Source organism: Patagioenas fasciata, chromosome 1 (genome assembly GCF_037038585.1).
Source record: "Patagioenas fasciata isolate bPatFas1 chromosome 1, bPatFas1.hap1, whole genome shotgun sequence".
Taxonomy (NCBI): domain Eukaryota; kingdom Metazoa; phylum Chordata; class Aves; order Columbiformes; family Columbidae; genus Patagioenas; species Patagioenas fasciata.
Genome location: NC_092520.1, coordinates 138,901,187 through 138,923,893, shown reverse-complemented (window position 1 = coordinate 138,923,893; position 22,707 = coordinate 138,901,187). Strand labels below are relative to the sequence as shown.

The 22,707-nt window shown below is 38.5% G+C and overlaps 1 protein-coding gene across 16 annotated transcripts in view; it reads right to left on the bottom strand.

Moving 5' to 3' along the window:
* ABCC9 (ATP binding cassette subfamily C member 9) overlaps positions 1-22,707 on the bottom strand; it is an 81,493-nt gene that overhangs the window by 52,938 nt on the left and 5,848 nt on the right. For 8 of the 16 annotated variants that reach the window (XM_065846131.2, XM_071815944.1, XM_071815964.1 and 5 more), the window contains exons 2-10: positions 21,576-21,681; positions 21,329-21,447; positions 20,347-20,573; positions 12,012-12,177; positions 8,928-9,069; positions 8,433-8,554; positions 7,168-7,334; positions 6,237-6,479; positions 231-425 (exon numbers count right to left, since the gene is read on the bottom strand). In XM_065846131.2, coding sequence (XP_065702203.1) covers positions 231-425; positions 6,237-6,479; positions 7,168-7,334; positions 8,433-8,554; positions 8,928-9,069; positions 12,012-12,156 — 1,014 coding nt within the window. In that variant the 5' untranslated portion in view covers positions 12,157-12,177; positions 20,347-20,573; positions 21,329-21,447; positions 21,576-21,681. Of the gene's footprint in view, positions 1-230; positions 426-6,236; positions 6,480-7,167; positions 7,335-8,432; positions 8,555-8,927; positions 9,070-12,011; positions 12,178-13,698; positions 13,774-20,346; positions 20,574-21,328; positions 21,448-21,575; positions 21,682-22,613; positions 22,687-22,707 lie in introns of those variants that run through there. The other 8 variants (XM_071815923.1, XM_065846121.2, XM_071815934.1 and 5 more) reach the window with 7 other exon arrangements.

Genomic DNA, 22,707 nt, shown 5'->3' with positions numbered 1-22,707 from the left:
AGAGAGCTGGGCAACTGGGGGAAGCTTGCACTACCTATGTTGCATTTATACCAAAGATTTCCACTAAACCGTCTCTCACAAACAAACCACTCGGTTTCCTTGAAAGAAACAATGAAATAATGCAATGGTGATCACGGACACAAAAAAGCATGCAGCCAGATGTATTAAATATCTGATATAAAACTAGAACTACTACCAACAAAGTCTTTCAATCCATGTTGTCAAGTTACCTTTTCTGTTGTATTTGTATTATTGGTTGTATTCTGGAAGCCCTGGACAATGCCAGAAATGCATAATGGCCCAGCAAAACCCAGCAAGTCAGCCAAGTAACGGAATGTGCTGCTGAGAAGAATTGGTCGTCCAAAAGCACTGTACATGGCTAACCATATGGAGGGATTCCGATTGGGCTGGTCTGCTACCTTTTTCTGGAAAACAGAGAAACAGGTATCAGTGCAGAAAGAAGAGACTCCCCTGGTTCTACACAGTAACTTCCATTCCATTCCTGTCTGGATGCCCAAATGGTTCCTGAAGGGTGTTTTGGAGAAGACCAGGTAGCAAACAAGCTGTAGATATCAACAGGTTCCAGCCATTCTTCACAGTAAATTCAAATTCTGCCTCCTCTTCGTAACTGTGGTTCCTCACCTTTAAACCCTAACACTTTTCTGAACCTGTGAACACAGGAATGCAAATACAGATTAATCGCACTGGCACACAGCCATTGCTCCTTCTCACATGTGCGTTCAGGAAAAGGTCTGACCTTTCAAGCCTTCACTCATACGGGTTATCTTGACTTTCACAGTAGCTGTGAAACCACTTGATCCAGTGAAGGCTTCTGATGTGAGAATGAGATTGAAGGAAAAAACATGGACAGACATCTACAAGAATATAGCTTAATTTAATTTATCTGGATTTTTGTTCTATCTCTTGGATACCTTCTAGGAAGATACACTTCAGCCAGTCACTAATCACTGGGCCCAAAAAGGTGAAAGTAACAGGCTACGTTGAGAGGTAAGATTAAATCAACTAACATTCCTTTCTAGCCTTCAGTTCTGTGAACTTATGCATTATCGCAACTCTTGCCCTAAAATACCAACCATCGATATCTCTGTATCTATTTGGTGGAGTTCTGGTATTTCTGAGAACCTTTCAATATAAAGAAGGAAGAATTTTACTTTGCAGATCCATGGTCTGTAGAGTGCTTCCTTGCACTTCAGGAAGCAGCTTTTGGCACTTGAAAAAAGCATCTGTCATTTTTCAAGTAGCACAGATGCCTGCAAGTTGTAAGCCAAGCCAAGCCCTCTTGAGTGTTCAGAGACATTTCATATATAGCCCAGTAATAGCAGCCCCCTGCCCCAAGAAATTAATGAAAGAAAAGCAAGTATGCCAGTACCCTGCCTGTCTGCCTCGAGTCTTTTGTCCTCTTCTCTCAATTCTTCCTTGTATGCCACTTCAACAGTGAAATAGAACATGTGTATGATGCCAAAAACATATAAGCGTACAGGAGGGCCAAATAGTTGCTTATGGGCTTCTAGAGATTAGACCAGGCTGGTCATACCCAATGCCAAGAAGGCTAGTGCAGAGAAATAAGCAGCATGGGGACAAACTAGAGCTAACATTTCAGTAGGTGGTGAGAATGAAAATGTTTCTTCTGCCAAGCAAAAGAGCACAAGGGCCTCACAAGAGAGAAAAAGCTCTGAATTTGTTGCCTAATGGGTTTTGAGCCAGAGTGCACTACAGGGGCTGCTGTCATCCTCCTCACATAAACAGTCTGCACTTTAACAGCCTGATAGGAGCTAAGCGAACTTATTAGGAAAACACATATGCCGTCTTTTGGAAAAAATTGCACATACTGTTCTGGGCATTCAATTAACAGTAAATTCGGTAAATGGCAATGGCAAATCCTTATTTCTTTAATAAGATTTTACTATTTCAATCCCCATTTTCACTACTACTACTACAATTCACATAATTGTCATCACTACTGGAAATCTATTTGGTTTTCATTGGAAAAATACTAATTAAGTTAAATTAAATTACATTAAATTAAATTATCTAGTAATCTCTATTTCTAAACACTGATGTTTCTTCTTTTTTAATCAGGACTTCAAATTAGTTGAAATATCTCATGGGAAGAGGAAGAAAGAGGAGTGGATTTTTCTTCTAATCGTAAGATCTTGTCCACAATGGCTCTTGAGGCCCAGTGTTTATGGGCTTGTAGTATAGTATGTTGCATTTGCCAAGCCTATCCTGTATTTAGGTGCTGAAAGATGATCTGTCAATCACCACTCATTATAGCTCTCTGACAACTGCTGGCATGTTTCAGTAAATCCAAAATTGAAAGTTTGGCCAATGTCATAAGAATTAAATAAAAAGCTCTGTCTGGCCTTTCTGCATGAGCAAAATGCTATGACCACAATGATTATTTTCTGCATTTTTTCAGTCCCTTTAAGTCACTGTGGCTTGGGACACCAGCTGAAACCAAGAGTTTCTGCTTATGGTCACGGCAGGCTGGAAGGATATACTTTACTTTTGGAAGGTGAGAAAAAGGATCTTAAAACATAATGTTAATAATGATCCAGCTACAGAAAAGGAGAGGAGTTGTACTTCAGACAGAAAAGAGTTGCAGCAACACAAATATGAATTTAAACTGTTTACACAGCTGTGCGTATCGGTGTTTGTTTTAATTTGCAAGGATTATTTTTGTTAGAGTGGTCATTAGCATTTGTTGTTCTGTTAATTAACCTGGCTGGACTGCTATTGTCACCTGTGGCACTTGCTTAGGTTTTCCTTGTCTTTGTCACCTCCCTTTAAATCACTGCAATTTTCTCTACCTTGAGCACTCAATGGTTGAATTAAGGGCAGTGAGATGGCACCTGCTGGTAAACTAAGCCACCTGTAAGGTCACCCTCAGTCAGTATGGAAATCTGACTGTTCCCTTAGTGCTGGAGCTGACAGTGTCAGCTGAAGGCTGACCTGAAGGGCAATGCTCTGTCCCTATGATGTCTAACACATTTTCTTCTCTTTTTGCTATAATAGGTAAAATCCACAGTGGCACATGAATAGCAGGCATAGGAAACTAACAGTCCTTGGCTTAAAAAATGAGTTTTTATATTACACCATCGCAAAAGAAAAAAAAATCTGTTGACTATCAGGGCAAATTACAGGGGATTGGTGTTGATGGGGTAAACCAAATGTAATATCACTGTGCTAAACCTATTTTGGGATATATGATGTATGATGCACTAGTATGTGGTTTGACTTTTATAGAAACCAAAACAAAAAGCCAAGCAACAACAGAAACTGGATCAAATTTTGAGGGGGGAGATTATGTGGCAAGTACATATAGTACATTGGTCCTAAAATTTGGCTGTGAGAGTTTCATTATATCATTGAGGACTTCTTTATCTTCTTAATCTCATTAAAGAATTCTTTATCTTCAACTAAAATGTCTATTAATATAGTAGGAACTGTGAATGTGTTTAAAGATAATATATGAATTCAAGGTCATTGCTCTAACCTTATATATATATATATGGTGTGCATCACTGCTTATTCTGCAGAAGCAACTTTCCTATATACAGTTATAATTTCTCCAGGATTCTTAGAAAGGTATGGTAAAAATACTGTAGGATTAAGTATTCCTGATTCTATAGGAGACTTTCCAGAAAAGCAAAAAAATATATCATATCCGTCTTTTAGCATATTTACTGATGGCGAGAAATATTGGGATAAGGAAAGCCAATTTCAATGTGTTTTTTTTGGCAATACTTCATTCAGGAAAAATCTCAAACAGCATATTTAAGTAAGCTTAATTATCAAAAGAGCTTTTTTTAACTGTAGTTTTATAATATCTTCTAACTTGAATGAACATATGCTATGTTCTTTTCTTACAATATGCTGTGTTATGGTATGTTGCCAAACACAAACTATCTATAAAACAAATTACCTATATCTTACCATAAGGGTTGGAATGCCTTTTGCAATAGTGCCTACCAGACTATTAGTTAATTAGAGTGTCTATGACCAGTTATTTAGCTTGCATTGTGTCATTTTATATTACTTAATATTGTAATAAAATTACTGATAACAGGCTTTAACATTCTATAAAATTCAGAAGAAAATTATATTAGAATTAAACAACCTGATGCTTTGAAAAAATTACAATTAAAGAATTTTGAGCAGTGAATGTATTCATAATGCTAAAAATTCAAAATGTAAAAACACCAGGAAGAGAATAGCAAATTCAGATTTGTCCCTCAGAAGTGTTAGCTTAGGTCTCATGTCAGTGGGCAAAACTTCATATGGCAGGACCCAGAAGAAATCTGTGTGAATAGCTGAATATGGATTTCAGGAGTTGTCCACTGACATCAAAGAAAACAAAGCAAAGGCTGAATCCAATGTTCATAGACTTCATGGTTATGCAAGTGGCAATATGCTATTTTAGTAGAACAGAGCAGTCATAAAAAGTTAATCTCAGACCAGCTCTCTAACGCTCCTATATGGTTGGAGCACAGATCTGGAAAACAGTGATTTTGAGAAAATGGTCATCAAAATTTAACCTGACTCATTTCCCTTGTTCTCTTATTTGGTAGAGAGCCTTGTCTGCTTCCAATAGCATGCAGAGGAGATAGCAAGACAGCATCATGTGAGCTATCTCAAAGGCATTTTACAATACAGAATATTGATGGCCAAATTCATCATCTTTCATCAAGGTGCGATAAGAAGGGTTTGGAAAGGAACAGGAACCACGGAGCACAACAGAGATGAGCTGTCTCCAGGCACAGACAGTGTAACCCCATTTAATCCAGAGGATGCTGGGGGGCTCCCCTTGACAGCTGCAGAAGATTAGCGAAAAATACACCTTGGCAACAGAGATAGTGACATATCATCTTTTCCAGATTGCAGACCACACTTCAATGTGAAGAATTTTCTTAATTCTTTGGCTGTTTTCTGGCCCAAGCATGCACAAACCAACACATTTCTCCGTGGGAGTTAACTGCAGAAACTTCCACTGCCTGGCTCTTTGGATTGGTTTCAGTCCTTCGGTTTACTTTAACTTTATCTACGAAGTACCAGTTTACTTTAGGGTTACAGCCTGATTTTGAATATAAGCACAAACGTGCTAGAGGCTGTTGTAATCTCAAACTTTAAGCAATTATGGAAAGAAAAAAAATCTGATGTAAGCCAGCTTTATAAATATAAGTGCATGCAACTGCATGGGTACATTTGTGAAAGTCTTCGTATGTGTATGACGCATGATGAGGGAAACTACACACTGAATGTTTGGGTTCATGGACATGAGCAATAGCACACTTGCCTCTTGGCATCTGAGTTGCCTATTTGTGCAGGCACACACAGCATCTGCAGATGTCAATGGGCTTGCAGTCAGTCATCACACCTGACATTAAGAATGCCACAAAGACTCAGTTTCTTGGGGCATGTAGGTGTATGCAGGATTTATATGCTTTTGTCCTATGTGCTATGTTTTCCAAACTGGCCTCTGAATGCCTGTATACTCGCTGTTTACACTTGAGAATTGGTATGCATGTACAAATCAGAGTCAGACTCCTGAATCCTCCCTCCTTTCTGCAAAACCTTTTTTTTTTTTTCCCCAGAAATCACCAGCTCTAAGCACAAATGGAAGGCCACAGTTTTGCCTAAATGCATCCAGAAGTTTCTCTGGAAACTCCTGCGCTACCCAGTGAGTTTGCCCAGCTATGGTTTTTGTACTGAGTCTGGTTGGGATGGAGTTAATTTTCTTCATGGCAGCCCATATGGTGCTGTGTTTTGGATTGGTGACTAAAACAGTGTTGACAAGACACCAGTGTTTTGGCTATTCTCAATGTGTGGTTTGGGCTACTTGTCTTTCTGAAGAAAAAAGTGAGGATGAGTGTTTCCAGCTGAAACTATGGACAGAATGTCTTTTACTTTAAGGTGCTGTCATAAGTAGCTAAGATTTAAACAAAGCCTTCACTTTTAAAACAAAATCTAGCAAGTGATCAGTCTCTTATGGTTTTAGTTTCCAGTTGCTCTCAATCTGGCAACTCTCCCTGCAGTAAATTCACTTAAAATCAAACAGTAACCATTGAATTGGAGCTTCCTAAGCCAAGTTTCACCTTGGAACAAACAGTCCTAAGTTAAAAATTCCTAAAACTAAAGTTTTGTAGAAGCACAAAAATTTCCAAGTGACACTACAGTTTCTAAGGCCAAGCAGTGACATGAACATCTTTGGTTACCTTTTGTTCCTCATATGCTTCTTTGAGACGAACATAATTTGTCAGTGCTCTCATTGCAATTGGAAGCTTTCCGATTGCCTTCAGGTCCACAGGTTTCTTGTGAGCAGATATAATAAGAGTATTCATCCACCAATAAGTCGCCTTTGAGAGCAAATTAACAAATGGCTGCAGAAACCTCACCCCCAAGTCCTGTAAATCCTCTGGTGGCTTTACTTTCTGAGGGTTCATGAAAAACACATACCTCTGGAGAGGAGAAAATATACAGCATGTGCTCAGGAATTATCTTATAAACAGCAATTTTTAGTAAAAATTATGTATAACACAACTACAGTGTCAAATTTGCATTTAAAGGTAATTAAACATTGACTTTAAATGTAAATTTGCTTGTAAATAGGAGCATTTCCATTTTCACAGCATAACTGGCAAGCAATTGAGCAAGATGGGTTGTGGACACAGCTCTGTAGCCTACCAGTACTACATATCTCTACCTGAACAACAACAAAGAAGAACTCTTGGGATATAATTATATTTTAAATTATCATGTGTAAGAATGTATTTTAACTTGCACATTCACTACATATGTAGTTTAACTGTATTAACATAGCATATATCATATAGATTACACACACACGCAAACCCTTACATGCACTAATGAGCACAAATATCTCTGTATACAAGTATGTGTGAACTCTCTGTGTGTATACATATACACAGGCCCACATACATACCAAGTCCAGAGGATACATCGAGGACATACATTTTAAAGAGATGCCAGGTCCCATTTGATCTCTATACAATTAACCAGATATTTACAGACAAATTAAAGTTGGGCCTAAACTTGATGAAAGCCAGAGTTACTGGGACTAAAGACCCATCTTCATCCTTGGGATACTATCAATATCTTTCAGATCCTGATAAAGAAAACACATACCCTCACTCGGATGACGTTGATTTCCACAGCCATCAGCAGCCCATAGAGAATGACCATAATTCCAGTGATGCAGAAACGCAGCTGAGAAAAAGGCACACCATCCTGGCAGTATCTGACAAGCTTGATTGTTTTGGTGACAAAGGCCATTATCCAGTAAAGAAAGAGAGCTGTAAAACCAGTGCACATGCATAATTAAAAAAAAAAAAATAGCTATACCAGTGCTGCAGAAATTTTAGCTCTCTCAAACAGAAATATTCCCTGGCTTAATTCAATGCAATTGTGGTGGTCCTCTATATAAGCAGCCTGCAGGGTGGCACATTATGATTACAGGAAATTGGGTTTGAGATATTTGCTTTGCACTTTCTTTTCCCAGGTCACTGTTTTCTTTCCTGGGCCACCACCTTTCAAACAGATCCACAACGGTGGGTCTTCACACAATTATTATACAAAAGTCCATTGAAGATAATCTGAAAAGGAACTTTGTTATTGAAATGAGGTAAAAGTCACTTAACTTGACCAATATATTGCCTCTGAAAAAGCACAGTTCATCGCAGGTAAGCTCATTTTGAAAAAGACTTAATATAATGTCATTACATCCTGCATCCTGCTTTTTATCTGTCAATGGCCAGTTCAGGTTGCTGAGTTATAGGTAATTTGGACCATATACTTCTATGAAACATTATCCTGCAATATCTAGTCAAATTCTTTTAACCATCTCCTTCCTGGCTGAGATCAATATCATAAATATGAGGTAGCAGCTTCTCAAAGATAAACCTTCTTCCCCTCACTTTGGAAAAAGGTGAGGAGTGCCTCACTTCGGCAAAAGTGAGGACTTGTATCCTTCATTAGACTGGGTAATCTCAGGATCAGCTGCAATGGATGCTGAGAAATAACAGTGTCTGCACAGGATGGTTTGTGATCAGATTACTGTTAAAAGTGGTCCTTTGAAACAGTCCTTTTGAATGAAGACAAGATTTTGCCTCAAAATAATGAGCAGTGTTAAAAAATACCTAAAAGCTTAAGGTAGAAATACAATAGGCATACTATGCTTTCCCTTTTGTTATCATTTTTAAAAATAGTTTTCAATGTGTACCTTATAAAACATGCAAATACTCCTACAATACTACTAGTTCAAAGAGCAGAGAACTATCTCTAGCTCTTTTAATATTTTCATGCATTTCACCATTATCTGCAATTTATGCAAGTTGACTTTGGCTAAACTACTAGGTTTTGTAAGACTACATAAATATCAGACTTAGACTTACCCAACAGTAACTTTGGAAAGTTAGATGTTTCAATATTATGGTAATAGACTATGGATACAGTGGCAGCCACAAATCCCATTATTGCTGGTAGAAAGAGATGCAGATGGCGAGATTTCATTTGTCTGAAAATAAATAAGGTATAAATCAATGAATTTGATATCTTTTTTTTTTCACCATTGTTGTATTTCCAGGTGTTCTGTTAATCTATTTAACAAGGCAAATATGACTTCCCCAGACACAAAAAGATTTTTTCCATGTGAATGCTTTAACTTCTGTCAATATTTACTTGCTGCTATAGCTTGAGAGGAAAATAACAATGTGCCAAGAACAAGCATTTCAACTTCATTCCATTAAAATCTAGACAGTTCATGAAATGATGCCCCATCTTTTTTTTGGGAAAAACTCCTTATGCCTTACTAGCCAGTTCCTCACACATTAACACTATCCATTGATGAATGCAATTAGTCTGGCTATCCACCAAACACCTTCACTTACGTATCTGAAACTATGCCCTCTGCTATTTCACACACATGTACGAACAGGAGGGTGAATGTCAGGATCCACCGTAGGTTATGTCCAGGGAAGTGCAGCCAGGTGTTATGGTGAATCTGGACTTTGGAGCTCTGGCTTCCCCAGCCTGGGAAACAACAGTAATGAAAGAGGAAAGTTATCACACAGCCAATTCCCTATTCTAATGCACAGGCCACAACAGTTTATAATCAACCTAAAACCTCTGTAAGACGATGGGGGTTGTTGTTACTAATAACATGACCCAGGAATGTTTGAATTGCCATGTGGCTTCCATAATTTATATCTGACGCTCTGGACAATGTGACAACAGACTTCCCACAATCATAATCAAATGGAAGAGGTCCCTAGCCAAGATCAAAGATGACACAACCAAAAGAAACATCTCAGAGTCTCACCCTTGCACAACAAGGACTGACAGATCTTAAGTGATGCCGTCATCATGTCTTTCCCAGCCACAGACAAGAGCTGGCAAAGTTTCCAACTGATATAAAAGCTGCATCCTCCAATAAGGCCTCAAAGAGATATATTTAGTTCAAACAAATAATATTTATTATCTCTGTCTCAGGCCTGGTTGGGAGCACTGTCTCAGGGGATGCTGAGCAGAGATTTCCCAGTCTCCACTCCTCAGGCACAGCCCAGCCTCCCTGCCCCGTGCATTCCTGGCATAAAAAAGCTCCCAGCACAGCACCAGGACTCAGTTGATTTAACCAACAAATTAATGCCAAAGTCCATTTTTACACTGTCACCTCAGATGGCACCTATTCTTCCTCAGCTGAAGCCAGCAACCTGGCAAGAAGTGGGACACCAAGCACCTGGTAGGTGTGACAGTGCTGGGGGGAGCTGAGGACTGGTCAGAGGTTAGCCTCTCATGATGTCAAGTATTGTCCTGCATGTTTCTTTGTCCTCTGTCCCTTCCCACCCTGGTACAGGGCTGTCCAGAATCAGTCAGCCCAAATCGCTGTACACGTCCCCCTTACTGTAACCAGCTCCTGGAGTTCACTAACAGACTTCCTGAAGCCCGAAGAGAATCCCAAGATTGGTACATTTTGGAAAGGACACAAAACGAAAGAAACCAAAACCAAAGCCGAAGCTGTCGAACTAGGGCAGTGAGCATTGCACCTGTTTCTTTCAGTAACTGCAGAACTGAGTTTAAAATCCAGGACATGCTTTTGATATGCAAGGATGCAGCATCTCATCATGCCTAGAGGGTTATGAGGTGACTCAGAAACCCATAAACCAGAGCCTAGGTTTATTCACTCTTGGAAACTGTCAAGATTTCACCATTTCGACCTCGTTCAATACACAAAGTACTGCAGGAACAATATATTCTCTCTTCTCCATATCTATCTCACTCATTTTCTATAATACCCTGATATTTTCCTAATCTAGGGTGGCATTCTTTGGCCTTGCTCCTATCTTTGTCTCTTCCAAGCTTCTTTTCATTTTTATTTCCTCTTTGTCCATACATATGCACAAACACAGTCCATCATCAATTTTTGGTTTTGGAGTCAGTCAATACCGTGGACTCCAGCTGGTTTTTGATGCTCTGTTCAACAGCTTTTTGTCCTGATAATCAAGGCACAAAACAGAAAACAGAATTACGTACTTACAGACATACCATACAACTTAAGCTATTACATTTTTGTCATAAGATTGTTAAAAAATAGAGGGAATTTTCAGCAGCTGCAATGCTATTTCAAAATTAATTGGCTAATACCTGTAAAAATATTGAAGCAGCCTGCTACAACTTCATGCATAACACAGAATGTTGTAAAATATAATCTCTGCCATCAGACCTTGCATTGAGTTTCCATCAAGCACTTCTGCAGAGAGCCCTGTAATTCAAGGATGACTTCCATCTCATCTTGAAGAAAGAACCAGCACTGACATAAAGATCCAGCACTGTTGGATAGAGTTCTCCATAACCCTTGAGTTTTTCCCAGTCTTTAGTTATTCTTTTGTTAGAACATGTTTCTTATTCCCTTCTTAATTATTTAATTAGTTTTCAGTCGTTGGATCTTTTTATACCTGTGATTGATAGGTACTGAGTGTCATAGCCCACAGATTCCTGTAGCCTATTATTCAATCACTTCAGACTCTTTTTGCATAATGGAAATACTTAAATCTCTAGTTCAACTAACATTCCAAATTCAAATCTTCCTCGTGGAAGAGATGTACTACTGTGTATACATGCAACACCAGGAAGGTAACATAGAAGAGCTGACATGCCATTTCTCATGCAGTTGTCGAAAGAATACTTATTTTTATGAATACTTATTGCCTTTTGACAGTTATTCAAGTCTATCTTCTATGATCAGTTAGAATGCCACTGTTTGACACGTCTGAAAAAGTATTAAAATGTATTTATTTCATCACTTCAAATAACTGGGATAAAGAGACAACTATAGAGAAAAATTATCATTACAGTACTAGTTTACACATGATTTTTTACAAGAATGTGAGAGTTAGAGCCACTCCACTGTCCTAAATTCTTCAAGAGAGATTTATCATTTCTTATTTTCATTTCTGTTGAAGAAAGATTATCTCTTTTACTCTACTTTGGCTTACAAATGTTACCAAAAAAAGGTAATTATTCTGTTTTAAAAGTGTCCTACACTTCTCCTAGGCTTAGATCCAAGCTGCACATTTTTGATATTCTCTGAAATTCAGACAACTTGAAGGAAATTCAGAAACACTGCCCTAAGTCTTCTAATATCTAATAATAGCAAAGGTTGCAAGTTGCTAATTTCAAATCTGAAGAAAACTTCTCCAGAGAGCAGTTTCAAAGTATTTGAATCTGAGTTCTTCGGTTCTCGTACATTTTTTCATGCTGCTTAGTTCAGATTTATACCTATAATTCCCAACATTTCAAGTGGGTTGGCATCACATCCTCTGGGTCAAAACATTCTGTATCTTCTTTTTTAAAATTAATAAATACAAAGCATCTAATGGTTTGCATCACAGGCCTCCAAGCACATGTAAACATGACTGAGTATAAATACACGCTCAAATGTTCATATGATTGCACAGCTTCATTGAATAACTCACCAATGAACAAAATTGGGAAGGTGATAAATAGCAAGAAGACATGGGGGACCAAGTTCAGGGCATCCACAAAGCAGACGTTTCTTAAGACACCAGCACTGATGTTATAGGCTGAAGCATTGTCGTTACCACAAAATGCGAGCCTCATTGCTTCCAGAAGGTCTGACAACTACAAAAAAGAGAGAATAGCTGACTACCATGACTGCTAGCATCCCCTTTAGCTAAACACAAAATAAATAAAACAGATACAGAAGACACACACCGAACAACACAGAGAACACAACACAGTTGTATTTTGAAAACTCTTTTGGGCTCTGTCAAGTATAAGCATATTAGAATGAAGGCTGTTTATATTGAAATAATATTATTCATATTTAGTTAATATTGTTTATATTTCTTTATATTTACTATTTATTCTATGTACTATTTTAAAAACACTATGCTACGTCTTCTAGCGTTTACTGCACACACAAATGTTATGCTTCAAAAGCTCTATGAGAATACAGAGAAAGAACAAGAAAGTTTTGGAAAAAAATTCTTTCCATTTCTCATAAAAAACCTCAAATGCAAATAAGCTAATGACTGTGTGTTACTGCTTCTTTGACGAACCAACACTCCCTGTGCAACATCTCCCTTCATATGACTTGTTGCACTACATTCTTAGTGCAAGCTCTGAACCTTTGATATTTTTTATTTGGCAGCTTTGTGTTCACTGGTATTTTGTATTTCTTCATTGTCCCATAGAACAATGGTCACATACACTAGTCATTACAGATAATTACCAAACTATTAATCAAAGTAGGTTCTATTGAAGATTGCATAGGCAGTAAATCAGCATTTAAGCTTGATCCTGCAAATCCTTATGCATGTGCTCAGCCTTATCAAGGCAGTTCTCTGACTTCCATGATTTCTTATGAGATTATCTTTGTACACCAAGATAAGCTCATGTGTTCGTGCTTGCTGAGTGTGGGCCATAGTATGACCCAGAGTCATGGTCAGCCTCTGGCTTTTGTCAACCTGTGCATGGTTTATCTATTCATTCGTTCTTCTTTATAAGATGATTTCTTTGCTTGAGACTTCTACACAGTGACCTAATGCTGTAGAATAGACTGTAAATTCATTTGCTCAGCTCTTTTTTTCCAAATTATACATACTATAATGGAAAGAATATCTTTAATTCAGAAAAGTATACGTATACTTTGGTGAATGCATTTTTCTGCAAGAACATTGTCACTAATGAGTTTTGTGGAACAATATAGATATGCAAAAATGCGTGAACACAGTTTAAAAAAAAGTTAACTGAATAGGGAGAAAAGGGCTTTCCTTCTTTCCTCAAATAGTTTGGATTAATTCTATGAGCCTCGTGGTTTAAATAAGGTAAGCACAAACTACTCAAGTACTCCATTAGAGATACAGATCTTCAAAAGAATAGAAAGTTCAAAGAGGCACTTTGAACCTCTGCTAAAACCCCCTTTTGCTTTTAACTAACTTTAGCTGGATCTGAAAAGCATAATCCATATTGAAATACATCAGTGAAATTTGTAAAAGCGTTTAATTGAAAAGAATGTGATAAATGCAGTCCCTTCTCTGAACATATCAGCAATTTGTGGTCTGAGATTTGCCAGAAGTTAAGCCTAACTCAGAATCATATGGTAGACAACATACTGCAAAAACGCATGCATGTACTTACTGTGGTGCAAAAGCTGATGAGCAACCCACTCAACCTTCAGTAGAACACAATTTGATGGAGAGTTTGACCATTTGTCTATAATGAATAGAGTGATATGGCCACTATCATTCTATCATTTTATTTTTCTATAAAAATATTCAGTAATGTATATGACTAAAAACACAAAAAACCCCACATTATGTTAATATGAATTCTGTCTAAGAGACTGAGGAGTTATTAGCAAAGCAAACACAGAACTTTTTTAAAAAATACACAGAGATTGCTTGGTTTTAATTTTTAAAAGCTTGACATGTCTCCTTTAAGAGAAACATAATGGTAATGATAATCTCTTGAAAATCAGAAGTGTTGTTTCCTCGTTTTTATCAAAGGTCAGAAGTCAAAGGGAGTTCTGCTGGGAATTTTCCTCCCTTTCCCACAAAGAGAACTCTTTTCTGAGACAGTGTAAGACACTATTGTGGTCTAGTGCTTGGATCGGTACCGAAAGGCAGGAAGATCCTGGGTTCATATGAGCACTGAATAATTTACTTCCAGTGTAGCTTTTGGCTTCTAGTCAAAAATAAATCTGGGAGAAAGGACTAAAACCATGTCCAAGAGAAACAGAGGAATTGTTGGGTTTTTTTTCCATTTTTTTGGAAGGGAGATGGAATATAACCATTAGATGTTCCTATGGAAGAAAGTACTATTAACTGCATGAAGAGTGCTATCTGCTATCTGGGACCTACCATCAGTTTGTAGGGGTTTCATATTATGTCTCAAACAGTGGCCACTAAAAGCTCTTGAGAAAGATGCATCTTTCAAGAATCACATCTGAGTCTTCACAAGAATCTGTGCTGTGCCTGGTTTTGTGATAGCACCCTCTTAATACCAACTGTCCTTTTCACATTGGCAGGGCTGAGGAAAGAATCTGGTCCTATTGTTTATACTCATGTATAGAGGCAGTGCTGATCATACTGATGATAGCTTTCAACAATAGGTATAAGCAGTCTATTCACAATGCTTTTGTTACAGGTTCATTTCAAAAAAGAGGTAGAATTTGATTGTAGTCTTACAAATGAGAAAGAAAATCAAAGTGCCTAGGTTTGCCAGCTTGTAAAAAAAAAAAAAAAAAAAAAAAGAAGAAAAACAAAACCCAAAACCCATAGGAAATCAAAAAGATTGCATTACCATTTAAATGAGGTAGGGTAATTGACAATAATTTCCCAAGTTTCTAGATCATGAAACACTTTGTAATTAATAAGCACATTCTGCTCAGTGTCATGATGCTGTGTTGACCCAATGCAGCTTATTATTTGGCCTCATGCAACAGTCACCAGGTACAACTTCCCCAATTTCCCTTTTTAGCAGCACCCACTTCAGGACACACATCTAGTACAGTATGAGGCTGACAGGGAATAGAGGAGATATGAACTGTAGAAGCATTAATAGTCCAGTGATCCTTCCTTCCTTCCTTCCTTCCTTCCTTCCTTCCTTCCTTTCTTCCACCCATTCGTCCATCACCACTCTGCTAGAAATGAACTGTGACTGGAAGCAGAGGGCTCTTGTTCTGCATCTGTTAATGGATACCAGCTTCCATAGGTATTTTCTGGCATCTACACAAACAGGCTGCGGGTAGTTCTCTGTATCTTCAAGAGTGCTATATGAAAATACAGTGTAACACTGGAGCTCTAAGAAATAATTTTATCTCCCGTGTGCCTCACAGGCAGCAAGAAATCACTCTGTCATTCCCTTCCCATCCATTTCTGATGCAGAAGGCAGACCTGATACACCCTCCACAGCTTTGCCCATGTGACTCAAAGCACTGGACCTTGCTCTTATTTTCGGAAAACCTGCATACATGGCAGGCTCTGGAGTTGCACTAATGCACAGGCCCATCACCCCAGGCATAAAGCATGTCATGCAATTTCTACTTCTTTGCTCAAGTTTCACAGACAGTAGAAATACATTGGATGAAGTTTTACTCGCATGTAAGGGAAGATACTTTCCATCTACAGTCAACGCGAATGAGATTCCCATTTGGTTTGAAGCAGAAATTAGCCACTACTTTCTGTTGTGTCAGGGCATGCCTCCAGAAGCTCATTTTCATTGGCCTCAAGGTTTAAGAAGCTGTTTTCATTTTGAAAGAAGGACAGAAAGAAAAGCCCCTAAAGCAGAAGAACAAGTCCTTGATTTCTCTAGACAACTCTAGAGAACTGGTCTTGTTTTTAACAAAACCAGGACAATGATGTTTGTGCAGCTTCACCAAAGTTAACAGGAGTCAGACCATGACAGGTTTCCAGATGCAATTGCTCATCCAAGGAAACAGTGTAATCTTCAGATTTCTTCAGAGGAAAAATTGAAAAATAACAGCCATTTATTTTTTGCCCACACTTAGACCTGATGTTTGCAAAGTTCAGTATAGCTACAAATGTACACGTTCTTAGGGCTGCAAACAGTGCAAGTAGCATGTTCAGAAGATTCAGATTAATTTGAGAGTCCGAGTTGAATTTTCAAATGATATTTCAGTACTGGGAGTTAACGTTAAAGATATCTTTAATAATTCTAAAAAATTTAAAGAGTTTTAAAAGGTTTCAGCTATAGTGACTTTTAATGAGTCCCAGTTTTGAAAATTTTCACTTCAAAAATCTGAACCTGGAAATGAAGAGAGTTTGGAAGACCTTGACTGTCGATAACCAATGAAAGGTGGAGTGAAAAGGCACTATTCACTCCTCTTCTGTAATACTATAAGATTTCATTTCATGAAATGAAAATGTGAAATGGAAGAACACCAAACACAAAAAAAAAAAAAAGGAAGAATTGCAGTTGTGGCTACTCTTGTAACTCTCCAAAAACTGCAGCTGGATTTAGAAAGGAAGATTGAAAATTGAACACTTTTATGACTAATCATTGATGAAATCTGGATCCCTTAATAGTAATTAAACCATTTTTCGATTTGTTTTAGCTCTTCAAGTAAGGCAATGCTGGGCTTCCGTCAGAACTAGATGTGCAAAGGTGCATAGAGGCACCTTGCCTGTGTGAGGAAGTGCTGTTTGTTTCACCCAGTGCTGAGCATTGTGCTACTACATAATTAAATACACTGAAGACTTATATTTTTCCAAAGCACCAATTATTAATCATTGTTAAAGACAAAATATTGACCACAGTCTAACCCTGTGATGAATAGTCAGGATGAAGATCTTTGCAGTAACGATAAGCAAGTCAGAGTACAGAGCTGACTCAAGGTTTCCTGCAGTGCAGCCAAAGGTGATTTTCTCCTTACCAAAGATGAGGAGGCAGACTTTTTAGGGCACAGTAAGCACACAAGGAGGGATCAAAGAGGAAAAACCGTGCTGCAGAGCCATGCAAGGAGAACTGAATGGAAGAGATAAAAGCAGTGATTGCTGCAACTCAGAAGGTTATCACAAGCCATAGCAGCAGTTGCCGTCTTACACCTGCCAGCACGCCTTCCTTGGTAACACTGGCAGCAGCACAAAGCTGGGTTTCCTGGATTAATTCACATGGGTGAATTAAACAGCAAAGACAGGCGCTTTTATCATCCCAGCAGTCTGCTGCTCTAGGCAGCTGCCTGCTTCACTGTAGGCTACAGAGTCTAGTGGAGAGCCACATAAATACTAGTTTCAGTCTCAGAAATAATGGTCTTATTTCACCATGGGTGCGGCTCCCACAAGACCTGCTCACAGCACGTGTGAGGTTGGTGCTGAGCAGCTGCCATAATTCAATTGCAAATTTAGCTCATTCAGGACTAGCTCAAGGACCCACAAGCCATAGGAAATAACAGCAGATAAATGCTCATTAGTTTCTTAGCAAATCTTTATCTATTTGGAAGGGATATTCACTGGAAAGCAAAGGCCTCTTCTTCTCATATGGCTTGCCAAGACTGTTTCTCTATACTCATATTCAGTTTGGAATCCTTGCAGCCGAAGGCTTCGTTGCAGGCAGATGGCTTTGTCTGGTGAAGAGCAATGTCTGCAAAATTGGGAACAGCCCAACTGCCATATTAAAAGGATAAGATGCATAACCCAAACATGAATATTCAGGAGCGAACAGATGAAAGAGTAGCAAGTTGTTTGGAAATTCATTGGCCCTCCGAAGTTAGTGAACACTATTTCTCATCAGGTAGTAGCAGCCTTTCAGAATACCTCTTGAGATCCTTATATACTCATTTAGGATGACAATATTACTCAAAATTGTTACACAAAATGGCTTACCCAGAGATAATTTCCCTTTCTGTTGAATATAGTAGGCCACAAAATTATGCTGGGGTGATTAGACCAAGGTGAGTACATCATCATATATTTGCTTTGCTACTTACTTGCTAACTTACTGTTATGCTTTATAATAATGTTGACAAGCACACTAGGTGTAACCTATTAGAGGACACTCCGTCAGAGGAAATGCAGTGATGTGATAAGATCTTCCAACAACAAACACATGCTATCTGAGGGTACCAGCTACATTCAGCACCCCAAGAGGGGTACCAAATACCAGGTAATTTTTCATTTTAACACTTCCAGGCAGGTAGGCCTTTGTCCTTCAAAGTTATTGACAAATCACTCACTTTAATTTCAGTCTTTACAAACTCTAGAACTGCTCAGAAATTTTCAGACATTTTTTCTTTACCCCTTTGAAAATGGACCTTGCTGAGTAGTCAGCTACAAGCTAAAGCCACGAGGAAAACTCTAGAGAGGAGGGGAATGGAAAGGTCAGGAGGATGGGCCCATGATGATGCCACTGGAAGGCAAGTTTCAGCTCCCCTTTACATCATTTGGGAATCTGATTCCCTGTTGGTTTACTTTAATGAGCATGTGAACTATCTGAAAAGCAGTTCATCTTGCAATGAAATAGCTAAAAAACCTTATGTCCTTTAAGCATTTAAATTTTCATCCTAAAATCCCCAGCACTGGCAAAGTTGAGACTTTCTGGTTTTGTGTTAAGGTGTACTGACATTGTCATCGTATAATAAACAGAAATCAATACAATGCAGCATTGAACCTAAACACAAATCTCATTTTAACAAACATAAATGGGGATTCTAAGGGCACCAAGCCCGTTCCTGAGATATAGTTTCCATAAACAATTGTGATGAAGACAATGGGAAAATCGTAGATAATTTAGATTTCCATTAAAATGATGAGAACATCCTCACTAAGGGCAAAACTCTAAGGATTCTAGTTAAAGACATTTTAATTACTTTAAGGTCTTTCAAAGTGGATTTTAAAGTCTTCATATTCAAGAGTTCTATCTTACCTGGATTATCACTCTATTCAGCATGCTCTGTAAGATACTTATGACTACAAAGAAATTAGTATAAATACACTCCTCAGGTGGACTTCGTTTGGGTGAAATAATATTCTGAAGAACATTTATTTCAGTAGTTCTATTGCCTATATTAAAAAAAACAAAATCAATAGCTACACTTCCTAATTAAAATATATCAGCTTACAAAGCATACTTGGGTCTTGGTTCGGATTTTTTTTGTCTTACATATAATGTGCATTATATGCCCACATCTGCATATATATATGTATATACACACATCTATAGATATGTATATGCATACAGATGCAGGATGGAGAAAGCAGTCAGCATTTTACAAAAGCAATTAGTTCTTATCTTCTGAATAATTAAACCATTACAAAAGCAAGAATTTGTCTTTCCTTCTTGAATTTCACAGAGAAAAAAATTTAATTAAGGACAATTTAATAACTTATAGGTTTGGATAAGCACAATGGAAGGCCTAACTCTGAGTTTTGCCACAGATTACAGGTTAGTGTTCCGAATCTTTTTCCTTCCTAGGTATAAACCTACTAGTCTGTTCTTACGTTCTTAAAAGCACTGGACCTAACACAACATATATGATCTATAGTCCATGCTACTTGCAAAGAGTTCTGCTAAGCTAATGGCAAAAAGTGCTGCCCCTTTAAAGCCCATTTTGTCAAAAATGATCCTGTACAAAATATAATTTTCCTTTTTATTCTTATTTCAGCTGTGACCATCTATCCCAGGTAGACCCTGCTTTCCTGCTAAGCACTGTCCCAGTTACCTTGGGCCTTAGTGTGATGAATTACCTCTGATACTTTCCAGCGTTCACATCACTATCTGGCATATACCAGCAGCCCGATCCAAACATGACTGAAATCAATGCAAAGAACCTCATTGACTTGGGTAGGTTTTCGGATCATGTTCCAAACACAGAGAAAAATCACAACAGCAGATGTGCTAAAGAAGCTACTGGCACTGAAAAGCATTTCACACAAACATCTGCAGTGGTCTCGCACACATCTAACACACCGCCTTTCGCTATTTTGGTAAGCTTCTTAACACAATGCAATTTCCAACGTCAGCATGCAATGCTGCCTGCTGTAAAACCTTTGACTTCACATGCCAGTGCAGGACAGTTTAAAAAAAGAAACGTAACCCTATGAACGGCAGCAAAGAAAACACCAGCAGGAGGGGACGGTAAAGGCTGAGAATGCCTGCGAATGGAAAAGGAAAAGAGACTGGGGTTGTAATCCCAGGAAAGAGCAAGGAGCAGCCCTGTCCCACAGATATAAAGGGAAGGAGGAGGAGGTGGTTAGTGGGAGATAATGGGGGAGGGTCATCGCATGCTCCGTTTGGTTGCTGAATGTTAGATCAAACTCCGTAGCTTACCTTTGTACACACAAAAACAAAATACCAACCCAAACTGTCACTCGGTTGTGCTATGTGATCAATATCATCCCGATGGCAGGATTTTCCTCCACTTAGTGAAGCTGCTCCAAGCCCTGGAGTGGATTATTTTTAGGCTGGTGATGGGAAGATCAGCTGCTGCCTCCTATCGAGTTTCCAAAGTGCACAAACTCTTCTTGTCTTCCTCGTATGCTGAAGGGGGCAGGAAACTGGGAAGAGACAGGCAAGCAAAAAAACACCAATTTTTTGCCTCCTGAAGCTACAGTCCCCTGGGATTTCTTTTGCTTGCTTTTATTTTCATTTTTCCCTCACTGGAGTAGTAAGATTCCAAGAGGCTGTGTTACAGTGCACAGACTACTATCATATGTTTTTTCTGAAGTAACTGATTTAGACAAGGTAGTCTAACTTTTGGCAGGTTTGGGGAGCTACAGCTTTTGAATTCTTTTGAATTAATCTTGGATAATTTTGCACATCTTCCATCATCTTCAGCAGAAAAGTCCACTCAGATATTTAACTTTACCCTAGATCCCTTTGACTCCTCTACTTAAAATACAGAACAAATCCCACTTTTTGATCACACAGATATGTTGCTTTTGAAACAGATTTTTTAAAACTTGAAATAAAATTCAAAATGAATTTGATGTTCGTACCAGGAATATTGTTTTCAGTACAACAGACCTTATTTAACAGTTAACATATTTTTTGCTTGCAAAATACATTGCATATGTTTATTTAGAATGAAGTCCCAAGAGAGTGTACATGCAGTTGGCTGGTTTGTTTGCTAATTATCTTTCAGTGCTGTTGGACCAAGGTATATAAGGGTTCAGATTTTCCATCATGATAGTTTCACTTGAGCCCTCCAATTCAAGGCCACAAATAGCAAGTATCCAGAACTTGGTGGTGCGTCACAGGACACATGGCAGCACAGGGTGCTTTTGAGAATGGCTGTTCAGTCATTAGGTACCTGAGCTGGAGGCCCTGGGGACAGAATTTGCTCAGACTTTGCAGAATCCAGGGGTTGCATCTTGATCACTAGAGAGCAAATGGTTTCCAATTGATTGCAGTCAAAAATGTTTTCATGCCCTGAAAGGGATTACAGTGAGCTCTGAGCTGAGAATGTATAATATTGGGATGGCTAAAGCCAAACACTAACTGGATTCATCAAAATCTTGGCAAACCCAGCTTGTTCCTTTTTCTCTGATGTTTCTTACCTTATGACTGTGGGGAGTCAAGAGTCCTCCAGAGCACTTCAAATGTTTTACTTGCATTTAATTTTTTTGCCTTCTTCCCTTTCCTTTCACATATTAAAGTACAATGCTTTCAAAAGAAAAAAAAAGTATATCGTGGACCGAAAGCTTCTGAGTTCTGCTACATGTCTATATTTCATTAAAGCAGATAAACTCTTTAACTCATCTAATCATCACCTAAAACAGCACTGTCATGTGGTGTTTCTGAAAATATCTGTAATTTCAGAAATAAGTAGTATTAATATTAATGGTCAGCATTTTCTTTACCAAAACATGAAAATTTGGTTCATTGTCATTCAGCTCTGTAATTTCTACCAAATTGTCTAACAGGAAGGAAAAAAAAAAAAGAAGGTAAACAAATATGGAAACAACCAGCATGCTTCATTCTGCTGTTTCTGAAGGAAGCGCTTTCATTCCTCTACATGACAAGCGGAAATGTTTTGAAATGCAGGTTTAAAAGGATTAAGAAAAAAATGAAAAGCTCTAAAACGTCAGAACACGTCCTGCTCTGATATGTGTGATTTTTTTTTTGGTTAATCTGGGCTTTTCAATTTACCAAGGGAGTACAGAAAAAAAAAAAAAAAAAAACGGAGAGGAAAGGAGAGGAAAGGAGAGGAAAGGAGAGGAAAGGAGAGGAAAGGAGAGGAAAGGAGAGGAAAGGAGAGGAAAGGAGAGGAAAGGAGAGGAAAGGAGAGGAAAGGAGAGGAAAGGAGAGGAAAGGAGAGGAAAGGAGAGGAAAGGAGAGGAAAGGAGAGGAAAGGAGAGGAAAGGAGAGGAAAGGAGAGGAAAGGAGAGGAAAGGAGAGGAAAGGAGAGGAAAGGAGAGGAAAGGAGAGGAAAGGAGAGGAAAGGAGAGGAAAGGAGAGGAAAGGAGAGGAAAGGAGAGGAAAGGAGAGGAAAGGAGAGGAAAGGAGAGGAAAGGAGAGGAAAGGAGAGGAAAGGAGAGGCAACAAGGGAATGTTTCAGGCTATGTTTGGACCTGTAAGAGAATGCAACAACTCACAGCCCGACTATTCCCAGGTATCCCCAGGTACTACATATCACCAGTTTTCCCAGGTCAGCCTCCAGCAGACAAGCGCTCTGTTACCCACATCTCC